We start from the raw sequence: 21,271 nt of genomic DNA on the forward strand, positions 1-21,271 counted from the left end.
CCTGAGACAGGTTGTCCGACGACACCCACCAACGGAGTGAAGCTCTGGCTTCCGCAGAAATAGGGATTGTCTGATCAAGCGAAGCCTGCAACTTGTCCCAATTCTGGAGAATTAGTGACTGGAGTCCGCGACTGTGGAATTGGGCCCAGGGGACCACGCCGATGCACGAAGTCATTAGTCCCAGGATCCGCATTGCGTCTCTTATCGTTACCCTATGTTTTTTATATAGGTTGGAACATTCCTCTATGATAAGAGGTTTTCTTAGGGGAGGAAGGGACGAATTTTGTAGACTGGAATCCAGGATGACACCCAGGAATTTCTTCCTGGTTTCTGGCTCCATGTTGGATTTTGACTCGTTAACAATCCAGCCAAGCTCCTTAAATAATTGCAATGTGGACTCTAAGTGTGATCTCAGAGCAGACGGGGAATCTGCCACCAACAGGAAGTCGTCTAAGTAGGGGATGATCATGACACCCTGATTTCGTAAGAAGGCCACCATTTCCATCACGACCTTGGAAAAAATTCGCGGAGCCGAGGAGATTCCAAATGGTAGGCAGACGAACTGGAAGTGGCGGATTTCCCCCTCTACCCTCAGCGCAAACCTCAGAAATTTTTGTGAGCTGGCGTAAATAGGGATATGAAAATAGGCATCCTTAAGGTCTATTGTAGCCATTACGTTATCCCTGGCAATTAAAGGAGTTGCAGTTCTAATGGTTTCCATTTTGAATCTCCTATATTCAATGAATTTATTCAGTTGTTTTAAATTGATAATGGTGCGGTGGGAGCCGTCTGGTTTGGGAACCAGAAAGAGGGGGGAATAGAAACCTTTTCCCTGTTCCTTCTTAGGGACTGGGATAATTGCGCCGAGACCCTGCAGGTTCCGTACACCCTCCAACAGAGCCTGTTCTAGGCCTGGAGACTGGGTTGGGGTTATCATAAACCTGTCCGGGGGGCAGGATAGTAGCTCGATCCTGTACCCCTCCGCCACTAGGTGCAGTACCCACTCATTAGTTGTAATACTACGCCAGCTATTGGCACAGCGAGTCAGTCTACCCCCTACCGGGCCCGAAAGTATGGGCTGAGGGACAAAAGTTAAAGTCTTACCCCTTCCGCCCTTTGGATAAGACCATCTTCCGGTCTTTCCCTTCCCGGCGTACGTAGACGAGGGATGAGGGGTGAAGGGTCTCTTGGGTGGTCTGGTGGCAGGCAGTCCGTGACTCTTGTCAGCTGCTTTCTCCAGCAGACGATCCAGGTCTGGTCCGAATATACGCCCGCCCCGGAACGGTAGGGTACATAGCCTATTTTTGGACGCTGCGTCCCCTGACCACTCTTTCACCCACACTGCCCTTCTGGCGGTGTTCGATAGGGCTGCCATGCGGGCTCCGAGGCGGACTGTTTCCATCGAAGCATCTGCCAGGAACCCTGTTGCCATTCGCAGCAGAGGGATGCCGCTTGCGAACTCCTCCCTAGGGGCTTTTTGGTCCACTAGGGCTGCGAATTGGTCCAACCAGATTGCCATGGAACGAGCCACGGAAGTGGCCGCGATGTTAGCTTTCATGATGAGACCGGAAGTAGACCAGGCTTTACGCATGGATGTGTCCACCTTATGGTCCAACGGGTCCTTTAAGTGGGACGTATCCTCAAAGGGCAACCCGGACTTTCTGGATACCATGGCAATTGCAGCATCGACTTTAGGTATCTCGTCCAAAAAGGACACTTCATCTCCCGGAAATAACAGGCGTTCTTTAAATTCCCTGGGGATTAGCGGAGCCTGATCTACGCTCTCCCACTCATTTAGAATCAGCTGCTTGAGTGTGGCGTTTACGGGGAATGAAGATTTTTGTTGCGGGAGTAACCCCGCGAACATATCCTCCTGGACTGTGCGGGGTTGCTGCACATCTTCCTCCACCTGCATGGTCCTGCGTACTGCTTTTAGCAGCTGATCCATGTCCGCGGTAGAGAAAAGATATTTCTTGTCCTCCTGCGTCACTTCCCCGTCAAAATCCACATTTTCCGCTATGTCGGAGTCAGACTCAGACACCGCCGGAACCGACCTGCGTGTAACCCCGGAAGGCCCAGGTTGGAGGTCTGAGAGGGAGGACTGCACTTCTTCTCGGACAACTGACCGAATTTCGGCCATAAGGGAAGTTTTTTCCTCCTGCATAATTTTCGCGGAGCAGGTAGCGCATAACGTTTTGGTGCAGGAGTCGTCAAGTTTGGTTAGACATACTGGACATTTTTTACTCCTGCGTCTAGCCTCCCTCGGTTTTTGAGTATCCCTGTCCTGTAAGACAAGGGAAACTCTGTTAGTCGGGAAGTGTATGTAGTGCAGGTGTAGGTTGGTCCACTGGACCACTTACAGTTAGGAGGGTCTCTGGGTCCTCTCTGGTCGACATCTTGCGCCTTGCAGGAACGCTTCCTGTGCTTAGGATCGTTCCTTAGCGTGCAGAAACACCACCAGCTGATGCAGGGGCAGCAGATTTTTGAATTTGGCGCCGGCCGCGCCAGGCCACGCCCCCTTTGCGGAGCGCCTGACGTCACCGCGCTGTATCCGAAGCCACGCCCCCTGGAGCGCTCCTGTCGGCCCTGGACCCGGAGATGGCGGCCGCCGCCGCAATGACGGCCGCAGTGGTGCCGGCAGCCCGTACTTGGACCCCGGCCCACCGGAGATGGCGGCCGCCGCCCGAAATGACGGCCGCAGTGGTGCCGGCAACCCGTACTTGGGCCCCGGCCCACGCAGTCCCCGGAAAGCTCCCAGATGGGGTCCTTCCCACTGGGTTTGCCGGGGCTGCCCGAAAGATCCACGCCGCTGCTTCGCCGGTAAGTCCTCCTCCGGCATGGGACAGCGTTGCTGGAGTTCTGCCGCTGCTGTCCTGAAGGGACAGGAAAAACACTGGTGTTGGTGGAGGGGAGGTGCTTTTTATATTCTGCCTCTTCCTGTCCCTTCAGGTCAGCAGGTGAGCAACCTCCAGCGTATGCTGTCATGATGTCATGGGGAAAACCGCATCGCACAAATATCTTAACTTTATGCTCTGCAACGCAATAATCATTATTGGTTTCATAATTCTGCGTTTTCACTCACTATCGCACAAAAATCACACGATTTTATCGCCAGTGTGAAGGCCTCCTCAAAATAATAAGATATTTCAGGGTTCAAACAAGAGCAAATACCATGCAGCTAACAGGGAATGAATAGTTCACTATAGGATGTATTGAAAATATATGAAACTAGCTTACCCGTCGCGCGTTGCTGCGAAGACATACATACATTCGTTTTTATATATCTAGATAACAATCAATCGCAGCGCAGCTTACATGTTACCTCAGCAGAAATACCAACCAATCACAGCGCAACTCTTATTCTGCCTCAGCAATATAAAAAATAGCAACCAATCACAGCGCAGCATTCATTTTACCTCAGCGGTATAATATATAGCAACCAATCATAGCACAGCTTTCATGTAACCTCAGTAGTAGAAATAGCAACCAATCACAGCACAGCTTTCATGTTGCCTCAGCAGTATAATATATAGCAACCAATCACAGCACAGCTTTCATGTTACCTCAGCAGTATAAGAAATAGCAACCAATCACAGCACAGCTTTCATTTTACATCAGCATTCTCAATATCCAGCAAGTGTCTTGCGAAACGGTCGGTGGATGCATCATTTTCTGGTTGAAAACTCATCCCGTTGGTCGTAATGCCTTTTGCTTTCGTGCTTGAAATGGAAATCAAACGATCTTTGTCTGGGGGGCATAACTGTCAACGACACTCGCACGCGCGCCACCTATCGTAGGATAGATGTACCATGCCAGTAATCTTCCCAGAGGTGTACTCAACAACTTCACAAAGTTTCATGGCAATTGGATGAATGGTGTAGTAATGCATAAAGGGCAGACATACATTCATATATATATATATATATATATATATATATATATAGGTTTGGACGCTAATTCTTTTGTGCTTAGAATTGAAAAATGGAGTTGGGACCCATTACCTTTTCCTATTTATGACAATCAATGCTTGTGCCAAATTTCAAGTTTCTATGACATTGGGAAGTGAGAAAATTAGATTCCGTACGTAAAATTTGGATGCCAATTCTTTGGCGCCTAGAATTGAATAATCGAGTTGCGACCCATTAGCTTTTCCTATTTATGACATAATCAATGCTCGTGCCAAATTTCAAGTTTCTATTACATTGGGAAGTGAGAGAATTAGTGGCAATGATGGAAATCAAGCGATCTACGTGGGGGGGGGGGGGGGGGCGTAACTGTCGACGACGCACACGCGCCATTTATCATAGGATAGATGTACTATGCCAGTAATCTTCCCAGGAGTGTACTCAACAACTTCCCAAAGTTTCATGGCAATCGAATGAATGGTGTAGTAGCGCATAAAGGACACACACACATTATATATATATATATATATATATATATATATATATATATATATATATATATATATATATATATATATATATATATATATATATAACAAAGGAGGAGGAGTTAGGGTGGTTGCACATTTTCCTTCTATGAGAGAATCACCGACTGGGTTGATCAGGGAAATGAGGTAGATAAAGTATATCTTGACCTTAGTAAAGCATTTGACAAAGTATCTCATACTATACTTATTGAAAAAATGACCAAAAATGGGATTGACAAGACAACTGTTAGGTGGATTCACAACTGGCTGAGTGATCGTACTCAAAAAGTGGTCATAAATGGCTGCACATCCAAGTGGAAGAATGTATCAGGTGGGGTACCACAAGGCTCTGTCCTAGGCCCAGTGGTGTTCAACATTTTTAGAAATTATCTGGAGGAGGGAAGTGATGAGAAACTGATCAAATTTGCTGATGACACAAAGCTAGGAGGGATAGCCAACACTAAGGAACAGAGTATTCAAAAAGATCTAGAAAAAGCTTGCACAGTGGGCAGCGACTAACGTTATTTAACAGGGAGAAATGCAAAGTCCTACATCTAGGCAAGAAAAAAGAAGCACATACAGAATGGGAGGAATTGGGCTAAGCAGCAGCACATGTGAAAAAGACTTGGGTATACTAATAGATTATACACTGAACATGAGTCAACAGTGTGATGCAGCAGCCAAAAAGGCAAACATAATTCTGGGAAGTATTAAGAGAAGCATAGAGTCTAGATCACATGAGGTCATTATTCCATTGCAGATCCAGCTGTAAATACCGGAAGAAAAAGTGCTGCATAGTCAATGGGGCGGCCCAGAGACTAAACCATTTAGCCGTGAGGATTCCCCTTCCCTGCTTCCCGAAAGGCACAGATCTGAAATCATCCTAAGAGAGCATAGTCATGTCAATGTAAAATGACCAAGACAATTCACACACTGCCCAAATAAGAAGTAGCCTCCCATCAAATATTTAGCAATTCATTCCATCATCCTACTGTATATGAAATAAGCCACAGCCCAGTAGATCCCTTGCAGCCACTAACAGGGGTGTGTAAGTCTGTATAGCAATATAAACCCCTTAATAACACAGCCTGGTTTGGTACTTTGGAGATAATCATCCTACAAAATTGTTGCGTCCCTCTTTTCAAAAGTCATAACTTATTTCCTTGTCGACATGGCCAAATGAGGGCTTGTTCTTTGCATGGTGAGCTGAAGTCTTTATTGGTACCATTTTGGGATACACTGTGTATTGGGGGTCATTCCAGGACAAGTCACCCAAGGAGTAACAACCTACTAGCTCCGCTTTTTACGAAACTTGGCAATTTGTTAGTTACTAGACTGTATATAAAAATCTCAAACTTTAAGACCCATTGGATTATGGGGCCAAGAAATACAAAGCTGGGTGGGTGGTGTCAATTTTCTGTACCACCATAATTTTAATCAATTCATATCTAGGAAACTACTGATATGAAGACTTGAGGCGTCATTCTCTGCCCGATAATAGGAAACGTGTTCTAAATCTACATAACACTAATTACAAATACAATAGGAACAAAAATTAGTTTTTTCCCCCCCTTTTGGAATGAAACCACTCCAGAGGGAAAGCTGAAAAAAAATGTATGCGTGTATATAATCCATCTACTATACATTGAAGTTTCTTACCACAAAATTTCAGGAAAGTGTCGTGCAATTTGAGAAAAAAAAATTCTTGATTGTAACCAACTATCATTTCCGTGGTCTCAAACATTACCAAATACACCTAAACATATGTTCAAAAGCAGATCTCTCACCCAATCATATAAAAACATTTTTACAGCCAGTCAGTGAATCCCCATGACTGTCTACTTGAAGGATTGGTAAGGGAAGTTCCCTTCGAGGCTTGCTGCTTGACCAATGAGCTCACAGGGTGGTGGGAATCACCATGTAAAACGCAGATCATCATCTCCACAGAGGCGCGACACATCAAGACAGAAGCCAATTTTCCCCATATAAAATCTGTGTAATATGAATCTTTTTTTTTTTTTTTGCATTTCTCTAGATTAACATTTGGGGGGTAAATAGGCTGAACTGGATGGGGGAAGGAACCGCATTCACCGCTGCTCTATAAGAGCCTAGGAGGAAGGAACCGCATCACCGCTGCTCTATAAGAGCCTAGGAGGAAGGAACCGCATCACCGCTGCTCTATCAGCTCCAAAAAAATTTTTGTTCCAATTTTACGTTAAACTTGTATGAAAATTACAGTGCTAAGTTATACATCTACACATTACTATGAATAGGACACTTTGCATATCTTCCTTTTCTAAAGTGTCAGAGATATTATAAAAATTAGGGTTCTTTGTGACCTTTGTAAAACTGACCTCAACCTGTATTTCATGACCCCATGACATGATGGGTCTGAAAATTTACTTTTTTTCTTTTATTATATACATTCTAGTACAAAACAAATGTTCAAAATTTCATGAAAAGCAGAGATGGTAGGAGGTTACCCCTTGGGTGATTTGTCCTGGAATGACTGCAATACACTATATGTACCCCAAAATTGTATCACTGAGAACTACAGCTAGCCATGCAAAGAACAAAAAGTCATTTGGAAGATTTATTCTGGAATGACCCATTGTATAACTTTTTGGGCGGTGAGGAGGAGGGGCATGCTGAATAAACAAATTCTATTTTATAGATTCTATTTTATTTTACCACGCACACACACCCACACTGGAAGTTCTGAGGAAACGGTTTGGCTAAGAATGCAAAGAGAACAGAAAGGACACCATTGTAGGCATTTACTATAGGCCGCCTGGACAAGCAGAAGATAGGGATGAACCCTTTATACACCGGATGGCCAAACTCTCAAAGAAGCACAACATACTGATCATGGGAGATTTCACTGATCCAGGCATTTGTTAGGAATCTCTCTCAGGTAAAAGTAATGCATCCCACAAATTCTTAGCCGCTCTTACTGACAACGTTATCTTCCAAAAAGTTAAAAGGAAAACAAGGGGATCTGCCATCTTGGACCAAATTCTTACCAACAGTGAGGGAATGGTTGAGGGAGTAAGGGTGACTGTGTCCTTAGGAGGCAGTGATCATGCTATCCTTGAATTTTGGATAAAAAGGGGAGGAAGACCTGAGAAAACTCAGACCTCAAGGTTGGATTTCAGAAAGGCAGATTTTAATGAACTCCGAAAGAGGACGGTAAGAATCCAATAGCTGGATGTTCTTAAGAGCAGAAATGTCCAAGGTGGTTGGGAAATATTGCAAAATGAGATTCTCAAAGCACAATCGTTAACAATCCCTAAAAGGAAGAATGGGAAGCATTTAAAGAGACCAGAATGGATGAACACAGAACTTAAACGTTTTTCTTCATTTTTACCGTATGTATCAAATAGAAAGAGGGGGGAAAATTTAAAGAAGAATATAATGCGGTCTGCAGAAACTGTAGGGCAAGTGTTAAAAAAGCTAAAGCTAATAATGAATTGAGGCTTGCAACAGAGGCCAAAAGTAATAAAAAATGATTTTGGGGGTATGTCAAAAGCAAGAGAGTAAAGATGCAAAAAAAGAAAAGAAAAAAAGTCAAAGATGCTGTTGGATGCTTACAAGATGAAAATGGTGAATTTGTCATGAATGTTGAGAAGGCCGAACTTTTAAATTCTTATTTTGTATCGGTTTTCTCTCAGAAAGTAGATAGAGCATCAACTGATCTTCCCTGTGCTATTGGGGAAATAAAAGAAGGCAGGCCATCTATAAGCAGAGAGATGGTGAGGGAACACTTATACAGCATGTCAGCAAGTACTTTTTTTTTTTTTTTTTAAATTACTCTAAAAACACCTCAGACCCTCTGAAGTCAGAAACCGTGTGACCAGTGCAGTTTTCCTTATCTGGATTTTAAAGGTTTTCGTGCAGCTGCACATCTGTTTTGGACAGATCTGGCACAACATACCGGTAGACAAAGTGCTGCATGCAGAGCTTTTTCTTCGGTTCAAAAGCCGTATAACTGGGCAGAAAGCAGATGACCCCATTATAGTCAATGTCTCCTAGTCCAGTTTGTGACTAGGAGACATGACCGAGTCATGAGAATGAAGCTCTAGGCTCAGCTTCATACCCCCTATGGGATACAATCCTGGCACCGCTGCACAGCCTGTTGTGACATCAGGCCGAGAGGTGCGTTGGCAGTGATCAACAATCACAACAGCGCATGCTTGATCTATAGTTTTTACACACGCACTGTTGCAAGTTATCTCTGGTTAACGCGCATGAACACTTAGTCTTGAATGATATCACATTCATCGAGGACGTATACGAAGGGAAACCACCAAGATACGGACAAAAATCCAAGGTACCAAGGGGATCCAAAATAAAATGCATTCTTTAGCTCATCCTTTAAAATGCAAAGCACATTTCAGCCACTCTGGTACTTCGTCAGGGGTACCTCTAATGGCTTGACAAGTAGAGGCTCCTGTCACACAGTCATAAGGAAGGTGATCACAGCTCATTCTCCAGATTGTATAGCTTATAGATCTAAAGTTTATGTAAGTGAATAAACAGTAGTAATAATCACACCGTCTTCTCTGCAGACTGAGAGGATACTGGCTCTAGCTGGTCATGTGATTCTGCACTGATGCACCATGGGAAAATTAGCATAAAAGGAAATAAAGTAGGAAGAACTCTCAGCATCAATATGGTACCTTATAAGCATCAGACAGGAGGCTGCACTGCATGAAAGCAACTGCAATATACATAGGAGACATCCAAAGTGTGAAAGGCAATTGCCTGTCACACTGGCACAGTGATGGAAAATGCATTTTCGTCAGAGTGGCCCTTTAAGGCCTCTCTCACACAGGCGTTGCTGAACGTGCTGCGATTAAAATCGCAGTGCTTTGCAACGTTTTACTTAATTATCGGCCGCAGTGATGCTACAGCCAACGCCAGACTTTAGCACCCCTCATTGATGAGGAGCACTAAACGCACAAAAATAGATCGCAGCGCTATCAAGTGGTTGTATGAGAGGTTCTGCTTAAAAAACCGTCTGTGTGAGGGAGGCCCAAGTCTTTACACGTGACCAGGGGCATTACCTACTTTTGTTTAAAGGACATATGCATTTCTAGGTGAATTCCAAATTCTATCTAAAATAACCTGAATCTTTCTTAGTAACACTTGCAGGATTTTTTTTTAGGTTGTCATGACAAAGGCACTTCAAAAATGAACATGGGCACCTACCCTTGAGGCTCCTGGACACTCTTGTTTTCCACCTTCTGTTCACATTCTTTTATCATGGAGCTTAAAATAACCTGACAAAAGAAAAATCACAGACATCAGAGCCCTGCCGCACATTCACTTACCAGCTTCTATTTGTTTCCGGGGACACAAAGCATGTTATGCTACGCTGAGGCTTCCTAATCTTGATGAGGTGCGGCGGTCTCAACAAGCTGCTTCTGGAACTGCAGGAAGGCGAGCATTCCCGATGCTTCTTGTAAATTACGTATTACAGGTTGCGATCTGAATAACGCCGGGCTCACACAGCGTCGCTTAGCGATGACGCGGGTATCTGCAGCCTGTACATAATGCAGTTACATATGGGCTGTGGGTATATCCACGAGCATGGAGCACAATGGGCTCTATGTTGTAGATATCCACGGTATAATAGAACATGCTGCGTTCTGTTTTCTGTGAGTGATTACATAATTCCGACCCGCTAATGTCAGCGGAACTGTATAATCCGTGCATTTGACTGATCCGCATATTACCGCAGATCAGACGCACCAACGGATAACTGTGATAATGTGACCGGGAACAGCATACGGTCCCTGATCACATCTCCCTGACAACTGGGTGCAGGCACATTTTAAAATTTGCAGCGCTTCCTGCGCATGCACGCCACATCGGTGCATGCACAGAAACCCGCGGGAAGTCCCGATCACAGTGGGACATTGCAGAGGACCGGGGTGAGTATTTTCAGCAGCCCCCATGGATCCGATCTCTCTGCAGGGGGAGGAGGCTGGAAGAGTCGGGAGCAGTGCACTGAGCTCCCGCCCCCTCTGCACTATTCGCAATGAGAGGAGGTAAGGCTAAGTTCCGGGAATTAGCTCCACCCATGCTCCACCTCCCCTAGAGATACATTCTCCCATCCTAGCATGGGTTTCCACAGGCGGCATAGATTGCGGCTATGTTTTTTGTTTTTAATTCTTCAACCCCTTTAACTTCTTGACACAGCAGACTTAATCACTTACTGCAAAAAGAGGGGCATGCATAAAATGTGCATTGTGCTTGAGAACTAGAAGGTTCTTGCAAGGATCTACGACTTAATAGGCAGGTTTATGTATTAAAGAGGTTTCTAAGATGAGAAAAACATGGCTACTTTGTGCCCAAAACATTACCACATCTATCCATAGCTTGTATGTGGTACTGTAGCTCAACAAGGCTTCATGTGAATAGAGCTGAGCTGCACTACCAAAAAAGCCAAGGACAAGCGTTGTACTGACCGTGGTACAAAGCAGCTGAAACCCATCCCTCCGCACTACCAGGGCGGATAATATTCATGCATGATATCACCATAAATTCACTATAGTGCCTAGAGAAGTTGTGGTTAACATGTTATAACTAGGAATATTCGTATGCTAAACATGAATGTGGCAGACAATGGGTTTGGATTTTAGCACATTTTATGATATCAAGATCCATTATTTACACTCATTTTTAAAGAAAGGTTTAATAAAATACATTCTGGTTGAAATTACTTGTGGTATTCTGGATTATAAAGTGTCTGTTAGCACTGATGGTAATCACACAGTTGGTCAGCCTATTAATGTAGGGTTTGGTTGAATATAGGATTAAAAACATTGTCTGGTCAGTTAATAGCTTATATGTCACAAAGCAAACCCAACACTAAGTAATGGACTCTTATCTAAAAAGAACTGTGAATTACGTACAACACACACACTAAAAAGACTACTACAGGCTGACCGCACACAATGGTAGTTTGGTACGTGGCTCTCAGATGAACAGCACATTAGTGCTATGTGTACTCCATTCCCAGGGCCTCTCACACGGGCTGCAAAATCATCATTACAAAATGCATGTATGTAAAGCTCCTGGTCTCCAATGGGTTCCTTCAGGCTACAAAACATCTCATGTGAAAGAACCCATCGCATACGCACGTTCTGTAGCCCATGTGAAAGAAGCCTAAAGCCTACAAAAGAAACACCAATTCATCCCAATATTGAAAACTAAAACCAAACAAAAACTACTTTGGCTGAGATTTGTAGAGCAGTCAAACTTACCTCATGTTCAGGGGAAAGCTGTTCCATGTCAACACGCAGACACCTGAGACCCGGTAAAAAGTGATTGACCATCAACTCTTCCGATATGACTGACAAATGTGTTAAGGTAGTCTAAACAAACTGTTTTGTAGTTATACCAACATCTATAAAGCTTTAACTTCAGCAAATCACGTATGGGAGACTTGGTTGAACCTGCAAGTTTAGGGTGAAGTCAAACAAACATGGCTGTCAGACAAATGACAGTGTATGTCCTTAATTCTATGGGAACAAAGGATCAGCATCTTGAAATCCAACACACTTGATTCCCTCTTTCTACCAACATCTGCTGTCATGGGAGAGTTGGGAGGCAACACACAACAACTTCAGCTCATCTGTCAACATGACTGACCAATTGATAGGTTTATGGTTAAAGTGACCTTCCTGTTCTGTATCTGTCCCGGAGGGAAGAGAAGTATATTACCTGCACTTCTTGTTCTCTGCCATCCCTCAGATACACCAATTCATGGTCCCGTTTTCGGCCATCTGAGATGGAAAACAATCTTCAGACTAACTCTACCAATGCACTGTGGAGATTAGGTAGAGTACCCATGCACTTACCTGCTTATGATTGGCCAGCGCAGCTCACAAAATCAACAGCAGAGAGCAATGCACAGCGTGCATTACGTAGTTTATAAACTCCTACGGCCATCTGTGGCCAAAAACAGGGCCCGGAACTGGCAAATTAGACAGGCGGCATAGATGAACCATAGATAATATACCCTCCTCCCCCACTTGTCTAGGGCAGAATTTCATCCTAAAACCAGAGGGTTGCTTTAGGTTTCTAAAATGTTGTTTAAGAAATAAACATGACAGATGTCTGTTACAGGACAAGAAATTCTGAGATAAATCAATTACAAGATTTCTCCAGGGATACAAATTGGTCAATTTGCTACTAGTGCTTTTTAAGAAAAAAAAACCTGCTTTAAAAAAAACCAAACAAAAAAATTCTAAAAAGACTAGCGAAATGCTTAAGTCTGGTATCTCGACCTGGCCCACTCACACCCCTACTAGGCAACCGAGACTTGATGGCATTGTTTAGTGGTTACAGATTACTGTCTAGATTGGAAACTCATCTGTTGTGTCTACGTGACTTGGTTTCGGAGTCCGGTATGAGGATGCTGAGAGCTAATCAGCAGACTGAGCCCGTTGGTCGGCACATGGTTTCAGTATTTACAGATACGTACATACATGCAATCTCTCAGTCCTAGTATATAACTCAATTTGAAAAATTATGCATGTCATCCACCCCACCATCAAGAGATCTCTCAGATATACCATATTTTGCTGGACATAAATAGCCTATACAATGTGGCTTTTAACTCCTCCCCAGAAATGTCTCCTTTTACACTGCTTCCAGGCTCTCTGGAAAGGACCAAAGCAGGTCAACTCAGATTCTTTCTCCTAGCCATGCGTCAACTTATCCCTAAGCTATGGAAATCAAAACCTCCCACACCCACACAAACAAAAGCTATGGCTAGAAGCACTAGACAATATCTATATCTATCTAGAGACGAAAGCCCTCACTGAGTCACTGGCCACTAATTCTCCAACTTCCCGATGTCATAGAAACTTGAAATTTGGCACAAGCACAGATGTAATAAATAGGAAAAGTTAATGGGTCCCAACTTGATTATTCAATTCTAAGCACAGAACAATTAGCGTCCAGATTGTACGTACGTAATCTAATTCTCTCACTTCCTGATGTCATTATATAAAGGAAACCTCGCATGGTTACCTGCACGTGTTGTTTCCTGGGTAACGCAAAGAACCATGCAAAATGGTGAACATATGTTTTTCCGGTATCTCTAAAGTAACCACGACTTCATAAGATTTTCTGTGTGAACACCAGATAAACACCAGTACCAAATTAACTCGGGCGAAACCGGGTATATCAGCTAGTAATGCATATGGAAAAGTTTGGAGCTGACGATGACAAACACGCCAGTTTCTACAACACAAGGGCAGTATAGATAATATGCAGTTATAACTCCATAACCATGAACTCTACTTTATTCTCTACTTAATAAAATCATCACTATAAGTATAATAGGGCCTTTTGGTTGTAGGTAGAGATGAGCGAACGTACTCGTCCGAGCTTGATATTCGTGCGAATATTAGGGTGTTCGGGATACTCGTTACTCGTAACGAGTACCACGCGGTGTTCCGGTTACTTTCAGTTTCCTCTCTGAGACGTTAGCGCGCTTTTCTGGCCAATTGAAAGACAGGGAAGGCATTACAACTTCCCCCTGTGACGTTCAAGCCCTATACCACCCCCCTGCTGTGAGTGGCTGGGGCGATCAGATGTCACCCGAGTATAAAAGTCGGCCCCTCCCGCGGCTCGCCACACATGCCTTGTGAGTTAGCTGAGGGACAGTGGTATCGTGCTGGAGCTGCTGTAGGGAGAGCGTTAGGAGTTAGTGTAGGCTTCAAGAACCCCAACGGTCCTTCTCAGGGCCACATCGAATAGTGTGCAGTACTGTGTTAGCACTGTATTTTTTTTTTTTTTTTTTCAAAATTGGATCTGCAGAGCATTGCGCCCAGCAATAGGGACAGAAGTGGGGGTTAGGCAGGGAGAGTGTTAGCAGTGAGTGTAGGCTTCAAGAACCCCAACGGTCCTTTCTAGGGCCACATCTATCCGTGTGCAGTACTGTCCAGGCTGCTGTTAGCAGTGTTGCATATTTTTTTTTTTTTCTCAAAACCGGCTGTGCAGACCATTGCACCCGGCATTAATACTACAGGGATAGAATTGTGTAGGCAGGGCCAGAAGACATACATTATTCATTGAATAGACGCAGTGTGGCTTGTCCTTTGAAAAACAAGGGAAAAAATTGTATTTCGCCTGCCTCTGACAGTCCTCAGGGCTCGGGGTACGTGTGTGCTGCGTGCAGAACGTTAAAAAAAATCAGACGCAGCCAGCTACGTTTTACTGCAGGCTTGCGCCAATTTTTTTCCTGCATGGGAAATCCCTGATCTGCTGGAGCCAATAACTTTGCATCACTGCAGTTCTCTGACACATTTGCAGGGCCACAACACAGTTATTAAACTTAGTAGTATTCATTGAATACACGCAGTGTGGCTTGTCCTTTGAAAAACAAGGGGAAAAAAATTGTATTTTGGCTGCAGGCTTGCGCCACTTTCTTTCCTGCCTGGGAAATCAAATCACTGGTAATACAGCATGCTGAGGGGTAGGGGTAGGCCTATAGGACGTGGACGCGGGCGAGGACGCAGAGGCCCAAGTCAGGGTGTGGGCACAGGCCGAGCCAGTGTGGTGGCCAGGGGTAGAGGCAGGGCCAGACCGAATAATCCACCAACTGTTTCCCAAAGCGCCCCCTCGCGCCATGCCACCCTGCACAGGTCAAGGTGCTCTACGGTGTGGCAGTTTTTCACAGAGACGCCTGACGACCGACGAACAGTGGTGTGCAACCTTTGTCGCGCCAAGATCAGCTGGGGAGGCACCACCAACAGCATGCGCAGGCATATGATGGCCAAGCACCCCACAAGGTGGGACGATGCCCGTTCACCGCCTCCGGTTTGCACCACTGCCTCTCCCCCTGTGCCCCAACCTGCCACTGAGATCCAACCCCCCTCTGAGGACACAGGCACTACCGTCTCCTGGCCTGCACCCACACTCTCACCTCCGCTGTCCTCGGCCCCATCCAGCAAGGTCTCTCAGCGTAGCGTCCAGACGTCGCTAGCGCCACAGTTTGAGCGCAAGCGCAAGTACGACGCCACGCACCCGCACGCTCAAGCGTTAAACGTGCACATTGCAAAATTGATCAGCCTAGAGATGCTGCCGTATAGGCTTGTGGAAACGGAGGCTTTCAAAAGCATGATGGCGGCGGCGGCCCCGCGCTACTCAGTTCCCAGTCGCCACTACTTTTCCCGATGTGCCGTCCCAGCCCTGCACGACCACGTCTCCCGCAACATTGTACGTGCCCTCACCAACGCGGTTACTGGCAAGGTCCACTTAACAACAGACACGTGGACAAGCACAGGCGGGCAGGGCCACTATATCTCCCTGACGGCACATTGGGTGAATTTAGTGGAGGCTGGGACAGAGTCAGAGCCTGGGACGGCTCACGTCCTACCCACCCCCAGAATTGCGGGCGCCAGCTCGGTGGTGGTATCTGTGGCGGTGTATGCTTCCTCCACTAAAGCACCTTCCTCCTCCTCCTCCTCCAACGCAACCTCTGTCTCGCAATCAAGATGTGTCAGCAGCACGTCGCCAGCAGTCGGTGTAACGCGGCATGGCAGCACAGCGGTGGGCAAGCGTCAGCAGGCCGTGCTGAAACTACTCAGCTTAGGAGAGAAGAGGCACACGGCCCACGAACTGCTGCAGGGTCTGACAGAGCAGACCGACCGCTGGCTTGCGCCGCTGAGCCTCCAACCGGGCATGGTCGTGTGTGACAACGGCCGTAAGCTGGTGGCGGCTCTGCAGCCTCACGCACGTGCCATGCCTGGCCCATGTGTTTAATTTGGTGGTTCAGCGCTTTCTGAAAAGCTACCCCCACTTGTCATACCTGCTCGGAAAGGTGCGCCAGCTCTCGCACATTTCCGCAAATCCCACACGCACGCTGCCACCCTGCGGACACTGCAACATCGGTTTAATCTGCCAGTGCACCGACTGCTGTGCGACATGCCCACACAGTGGAACTCTACGCTCCACATGTTGGCCAGACTCTATGAGCAGCGTAGAGCTATAGTGGAATACCAACTCCAACTTGCGCGGCGCAGTGTGAGTCAGCCTCCTCAATTATTTACAGAAGAGTGGCCCTGGTTGGCAGCCATCTGCCAGGTCCTTGGAAAATTTGAGGAGTCTACCCAGGTGGTGAGCGGCGATGCTGCAATCATTAACGTCACCATTCCTCTGCTATGCATCTTGAGAAGTTCCCTGCAAAGCATAAAGGCAGACGCTTTGCGCTCGGAAACAGAGCCGGGGGAAGACAGTATGTCGCTGGATAGTCAGAGCACCCTCCTGTCTATATCTCAGCGCGTTCAGGAGGAGGAGGAGGAGCATGAGGAGGATGAGGAGGAGGGGGAAGAGACAGCTTGGCCCACTGCTGACGGTACCCATGCTGCTTGCCTGTCATCCTTTCAGCGTGTATGGACTGAGAAGGAGGAAGAGGAGGAGGAGGAGGATCCTGAAAAGTGATCTTCCTAGTGAAGACAGCCATGTGTTGCGTACAGGTACCCTGGCACACATGGCTGACTTCATGTTAGGATGCCTTTCTCGTGACCCTCGCGTTACACGCATTCTGGCCACTACGGATTACTGGGTGTACACACTGCTCGACCCACGGTATAAGGAGAGCCTTTGCACTCTCATTCCCGAAGAGGAAAGGGGTTCGAGAATGATGCAATACCACAGGGCGCTGGTGGACAAACTGATGGTAAACTTCCCATCCGACAGCGCTAGTGGCAGAAGGCGCAGTTCCGAGGGCCAGGTAGCAGGGGAGGCGCAGAGATCATGCAGCATGTACAGCGCAGACAGGGGAACATTCTCCAAGGCCTTTGCCAGCTTTATGGCTCCCCAGCAAGACTGTGTCACCGCTCCCCAGTCACGGCTGAGTCGGCGGGAGCACTGTAAAAGGATGGTGAGGGAGTACGTAGCCGATTGCACGACCGTCCTCCGTGACGCCTCTGCCCCCTACAACTACTGGGTGTCGAAGCTGGACACGTGGCCTGAACTCGCGCTGTATGCCCTGGAGGTGCTTGCTTGTCCTGCAGCTAGCGTCTTGTCAGGGAGTGTGTTTAGTGTGGCTGGGGGAACCATCACGGATAAGCGTACCCACCTGTCAACCGACAGTGCCGACAGGCTTACACTCATCAAGATGAACAAAGCCTGGATTTCCCCAGACTTCTCTTCTCCACCAGCGGACAGCAGCGATACCTAAGCAATACGTAGGCTGCACCCGCGGATGGAAGCATCGTTCTCTCTCACCATCCAAAACGGGGACATTTCTGCTTCATCAATCTGTGTCTAATATTCATCCTCCTCCTCCTGCTCCTCCTCCTGAAACCTCACGTAATCACGCCGAACGGGCAATTTTTCTTAGGCCCACAAGGCTCACTCATATAATTTTTCTAAACAATTTTTATACGTTTCAATGCTCTTAAAAGCGTTGAAACTTTAACTGGAACCAATTTTTCGTTAAACTGGGCTGCCTCCAGGCCTAGTTACCACTTAAGCCACATTAACCAAAGCGATTAATAGGTTTCACCTGCCCTCTTAGTTGGCTATGGGCAATTTTTCTGAGGTACATTAGTACTGTTGGTACACCAATTTTTGTGGGCCCTCCCATACAGTGTAATCCAATTAATTTTTTGCCCACCTGCATTACAGCTGACGTTACATCAGCTGTGTTGGGCACTGCAATGGGATATATTTATGTACCGCCGGTGGGTTCCAGGGAGCCACCCATGCCGTGGGTCCACACGGAGTTGTAAGTACATGTGTCCACTTCTAAAGAGCCCCAGTCTGACTGGGGCATGCAGTGTGGGCCGAAGCCCACCTGCATTAAACATGACATTACTACCTCAGCTGTGATGGGCAATGCAATGGGATATATTTATGTACCGCCAGTGGCTTCCTGGCACCCACCCATGCTGTGGGTCCACACGGAGTTGTAACTGCATGTGTCCACTTGTAAAGAACCCCAGTCTGACTGGGGCATGCAGTGTGGGCCGAAGCCCACCTGCATTAAGCACGACATTACTACCTCAGCTGTGTTGGGCAATGCAATGGGATATTTTTGTGTATCGCCGGTGGGTTCCAGGGAGCCACCCATGCTGTCGGTCGACAGGGACTTCACAATAGGGAGTTGTACCTGCCTGTGTCTATGAATTAAAAAGCCCGGTCTGACTGGGGCATGCAGAGACACCTTGACAGAATGAATAGTGTGTGGCACATAGGTTCCCCATTGCTATGCCCACGTGTGCAGCTCCTGATGGCGGTGGCACAGGATTCTATTTCTCATTGCTTCTGTACAGCATTGTGGGCTATCGCCCCGCCCCTTTTAAAGAGGGTCGCTGCCTAGCCGTGCCAACCCTCTGTAGTGTGTGCCTGCGGTTCCTCCTCATGGCAGACGCACTTCTAAATAGACATGAGGGTGGTGTGGCATGAGGGCAGCTGAAGGCTGCGCAGGGACACTTAGGTGTGCGCTGTGGGGGGGAGGGGGGGCGGTTGGGCAGCATGTAACCCAGGAGAAGTGGCAGTGGAGTGTCATGCAGGCAGTGATTGTGCTTTGTTGGAGGTAGTGTGGTGCTTAGCAAAGGTATGCCATGCTAATGAGGGCTTTTCAGAAGTAAAAGTTGTTGGGAGGGGGGGGGGCCCACTCTTGCCGCTATTGTGGCTTAATAGTGGGACCTGTGAACTTGAGATGCAGCCCAACATGTAGCCCCTCGCCTGCCCTATCCGTTGCTGTGTCGTTCCCATCACTTTCTTGAATTGCCCAGATTTTCACACAAGGAAACCTTAGCGAGCATCGGCGAAATACAAAAATGCTCGGGTCGCCCATTGACTTCAATGGGGTTTGTTACTCGAAACAAACCCTCGAGCATCGCGAAAAGTTCGTCCCGAGTAACGAGCACCCGAGCATTTTGGTGCTCGCTCATCTCTAGTTGTAGGGCATAGCCCTTCCCACCGACCCTCCTCGTTAACCGCGCGGGTGTCATGACAGCTGGGGGCCTTTAGAAAGGCCCCAGGGCTATAATAGAATGCATATCCAGCCATGCCTATGGTATGGCTTGAAAGAATGCCTGTCAGATCACAGTATGATGTAATGCTATGGAATTACATCACACTGCAGGAGCATTCAAAGCATCGCAAGGTCTTCCCTCTAGGGACTAAAAGATAAAAGTAAACAAGTTTAAAAAAGGTTTACTAATTTTTTTTTTTACTTTTTACATTTTTTAAAAATTAAGTTTAACCCCTGGCCCCTTAAGCCATATTTATAATAGAATAATCGAAAAATACAAAAGCATTTGGTATCGCTGCGTCCTTAAAAGTTCGATCTATAAAGTAACTCACTATTAATCCCATTATTTTATGCATATAAATTGTGCTTTTTTGGTCACCCCGTCTCCAAGAAAAATTAAACCGTAATCAAAGTCGTATATATTAAAAAAATGATAACGAAAACTACAGGATGCAGTGCACAAAAGGAGCCCTCACACAACTGCTGCTGGAAAAAAAAAGTTAAGAAAATGGCAACAGAAAATTTAAAGAAACTAAATATCTTTGAAAAAAATATAAAAAGTAGTCAGCAAAATTAAAAAAAAAAAAAAAATAACCTATGTTTGGTATATCAAGCTTACTGATCCATAGAATAAAGTTATCAGGTCAGTGTATGCTGTAGAAACAATACGAACTTAAAAGATGGTGGAATTTTGTTTGCCATTTTTAGTCTATTATAGCACATTAAATAGTACCATTACAAAACACAACTCGTCCTACAAAAAACAAGCCCTCATACAGCTAAGAGTATAAAACAAATTGGTTCTGATATTTAAAAAAGGGAAAAGGAAAATCTAAAAATAAAGGGCCATGTACTTAAGGGGTTAATAAAATACTTTTGAACCAGAAAAAAAAACAAAGACAAACACTAATATACAAGTATCACGCACACAATTTAAGTTTACATAACCCAGTTGGACCTGAAGATTTTATGAGCTGTGTAGTGGCTCCCCTATCGCATATGATTGGGAAACCATTGGCCCCCTCTAGTCTTTGTTATGCAATTGCACATTGGAGGCAGCGGAACAGTATGCAGCTAGATTCCCATCTCTACTGATTTAACAGTGTTTTTAGGCAATCTGGTGGCAGTATTCTTTCAGCACCTTAACCCCTTAGTGACCACCCTATAGTGTTTTTACGTCCTGCTGTTGCAGGACGTGTATGGAGGGAGGTAGTCCCGCTATCTCCCTCCACACAGCGCGGGCGTCAGCTGTTTATTAACCCTTTAAATGCCGCTGTCAATTCTGACAGCGGCATTTAAATCCCCCGAACGCTGTTTGGGGGTCCCGCACGGCCCCCCCGCGGTGAGATCGGGGGATCCGTGCAGGTGTCATGGCAGCCGGGGGCCTAATGAATGGCCCCAGGGCTGCCTTAGCAGACTGCCCATCAAGCTATCCACACAGGGTGGCTTGATAGACTGCCTGTAAAAAAGCAGTATGACGTAATGCTATACCATTACGTCATACTGCAGGAGCGATCAAAGCATGGCATGTTAAAGTCCCCCAGGGGGACTTCAAAGTAAAGTAAAAAAAAAGATCAATAAAGTTTTTTAAATTGTAAAAAAAAAGTGTTATAAAAGTTTAAATCACCCCCCTTTTGCCATATCAATTACTAAAAAATTAAATCATAAAATAAAAATATGTATTTGATATCGCCGCATCCGTAAAAGTCCGATCTATCAAAGTAGTGCATTATTTTTCCTGCACGGTGAACGTCGTCCGGAGAAAAAAAAATAAAGAATGCCAGAAATACACTTTAGTCACCCTGTCTTCCAGAAAAAATGCAATAAAAAGC

General features: G+C 46.0%; 1 protein-coding gene across 4 annotated transcripts in view; it reads right to left on the reverse strand.

Moving 5' to 3' along the window:
• RELCH (RAB11 binding and LisH domain, coiled-coil and HEAT repeat containing) overlaps positions 1 to 21,271 on the reverse strand; it is a 216,282-nt gene that overhangs the window by 14,120 nt on the left and 180,891 nt on the right. For all 4 annotated transcript variants that reach the window (XM_066579173.1, XM_066579175.1, XM_066579172.1 and 1 more), the window contains 2 exons: positions 11,704 to 11,792; positions 9,644 to 9,714 (listed from right to left, as the gene is read on the reverse strand). In XM_066579173.1, coding sequence (XP_066435270.1) covers positions 9,644 to 9,714; positions 11,704 to 11,792 — 160 coding nt within the window. The remainder of the gene's footprint in view (positions 1 to 9,643; positions 9,715 to 11,703; positions 11,793 to 21,271) is intronic.

Source organism: Eleutherodactylus coqui, chromosome 9 (genome assembly GCF_035609145.1).
Source record: "Eleutherodactylus coqui strain aEleCoq1 chromosome 9, aEleCoq1.hap1, whole genome shotgun sequence".
Lineage (NCBI taxonomy): Eukaryota > Metazoa > Chordata > Amphibia > Anura > Eleutherodactylidae > Eleutherodactylus > Eleutherodactylus coqui.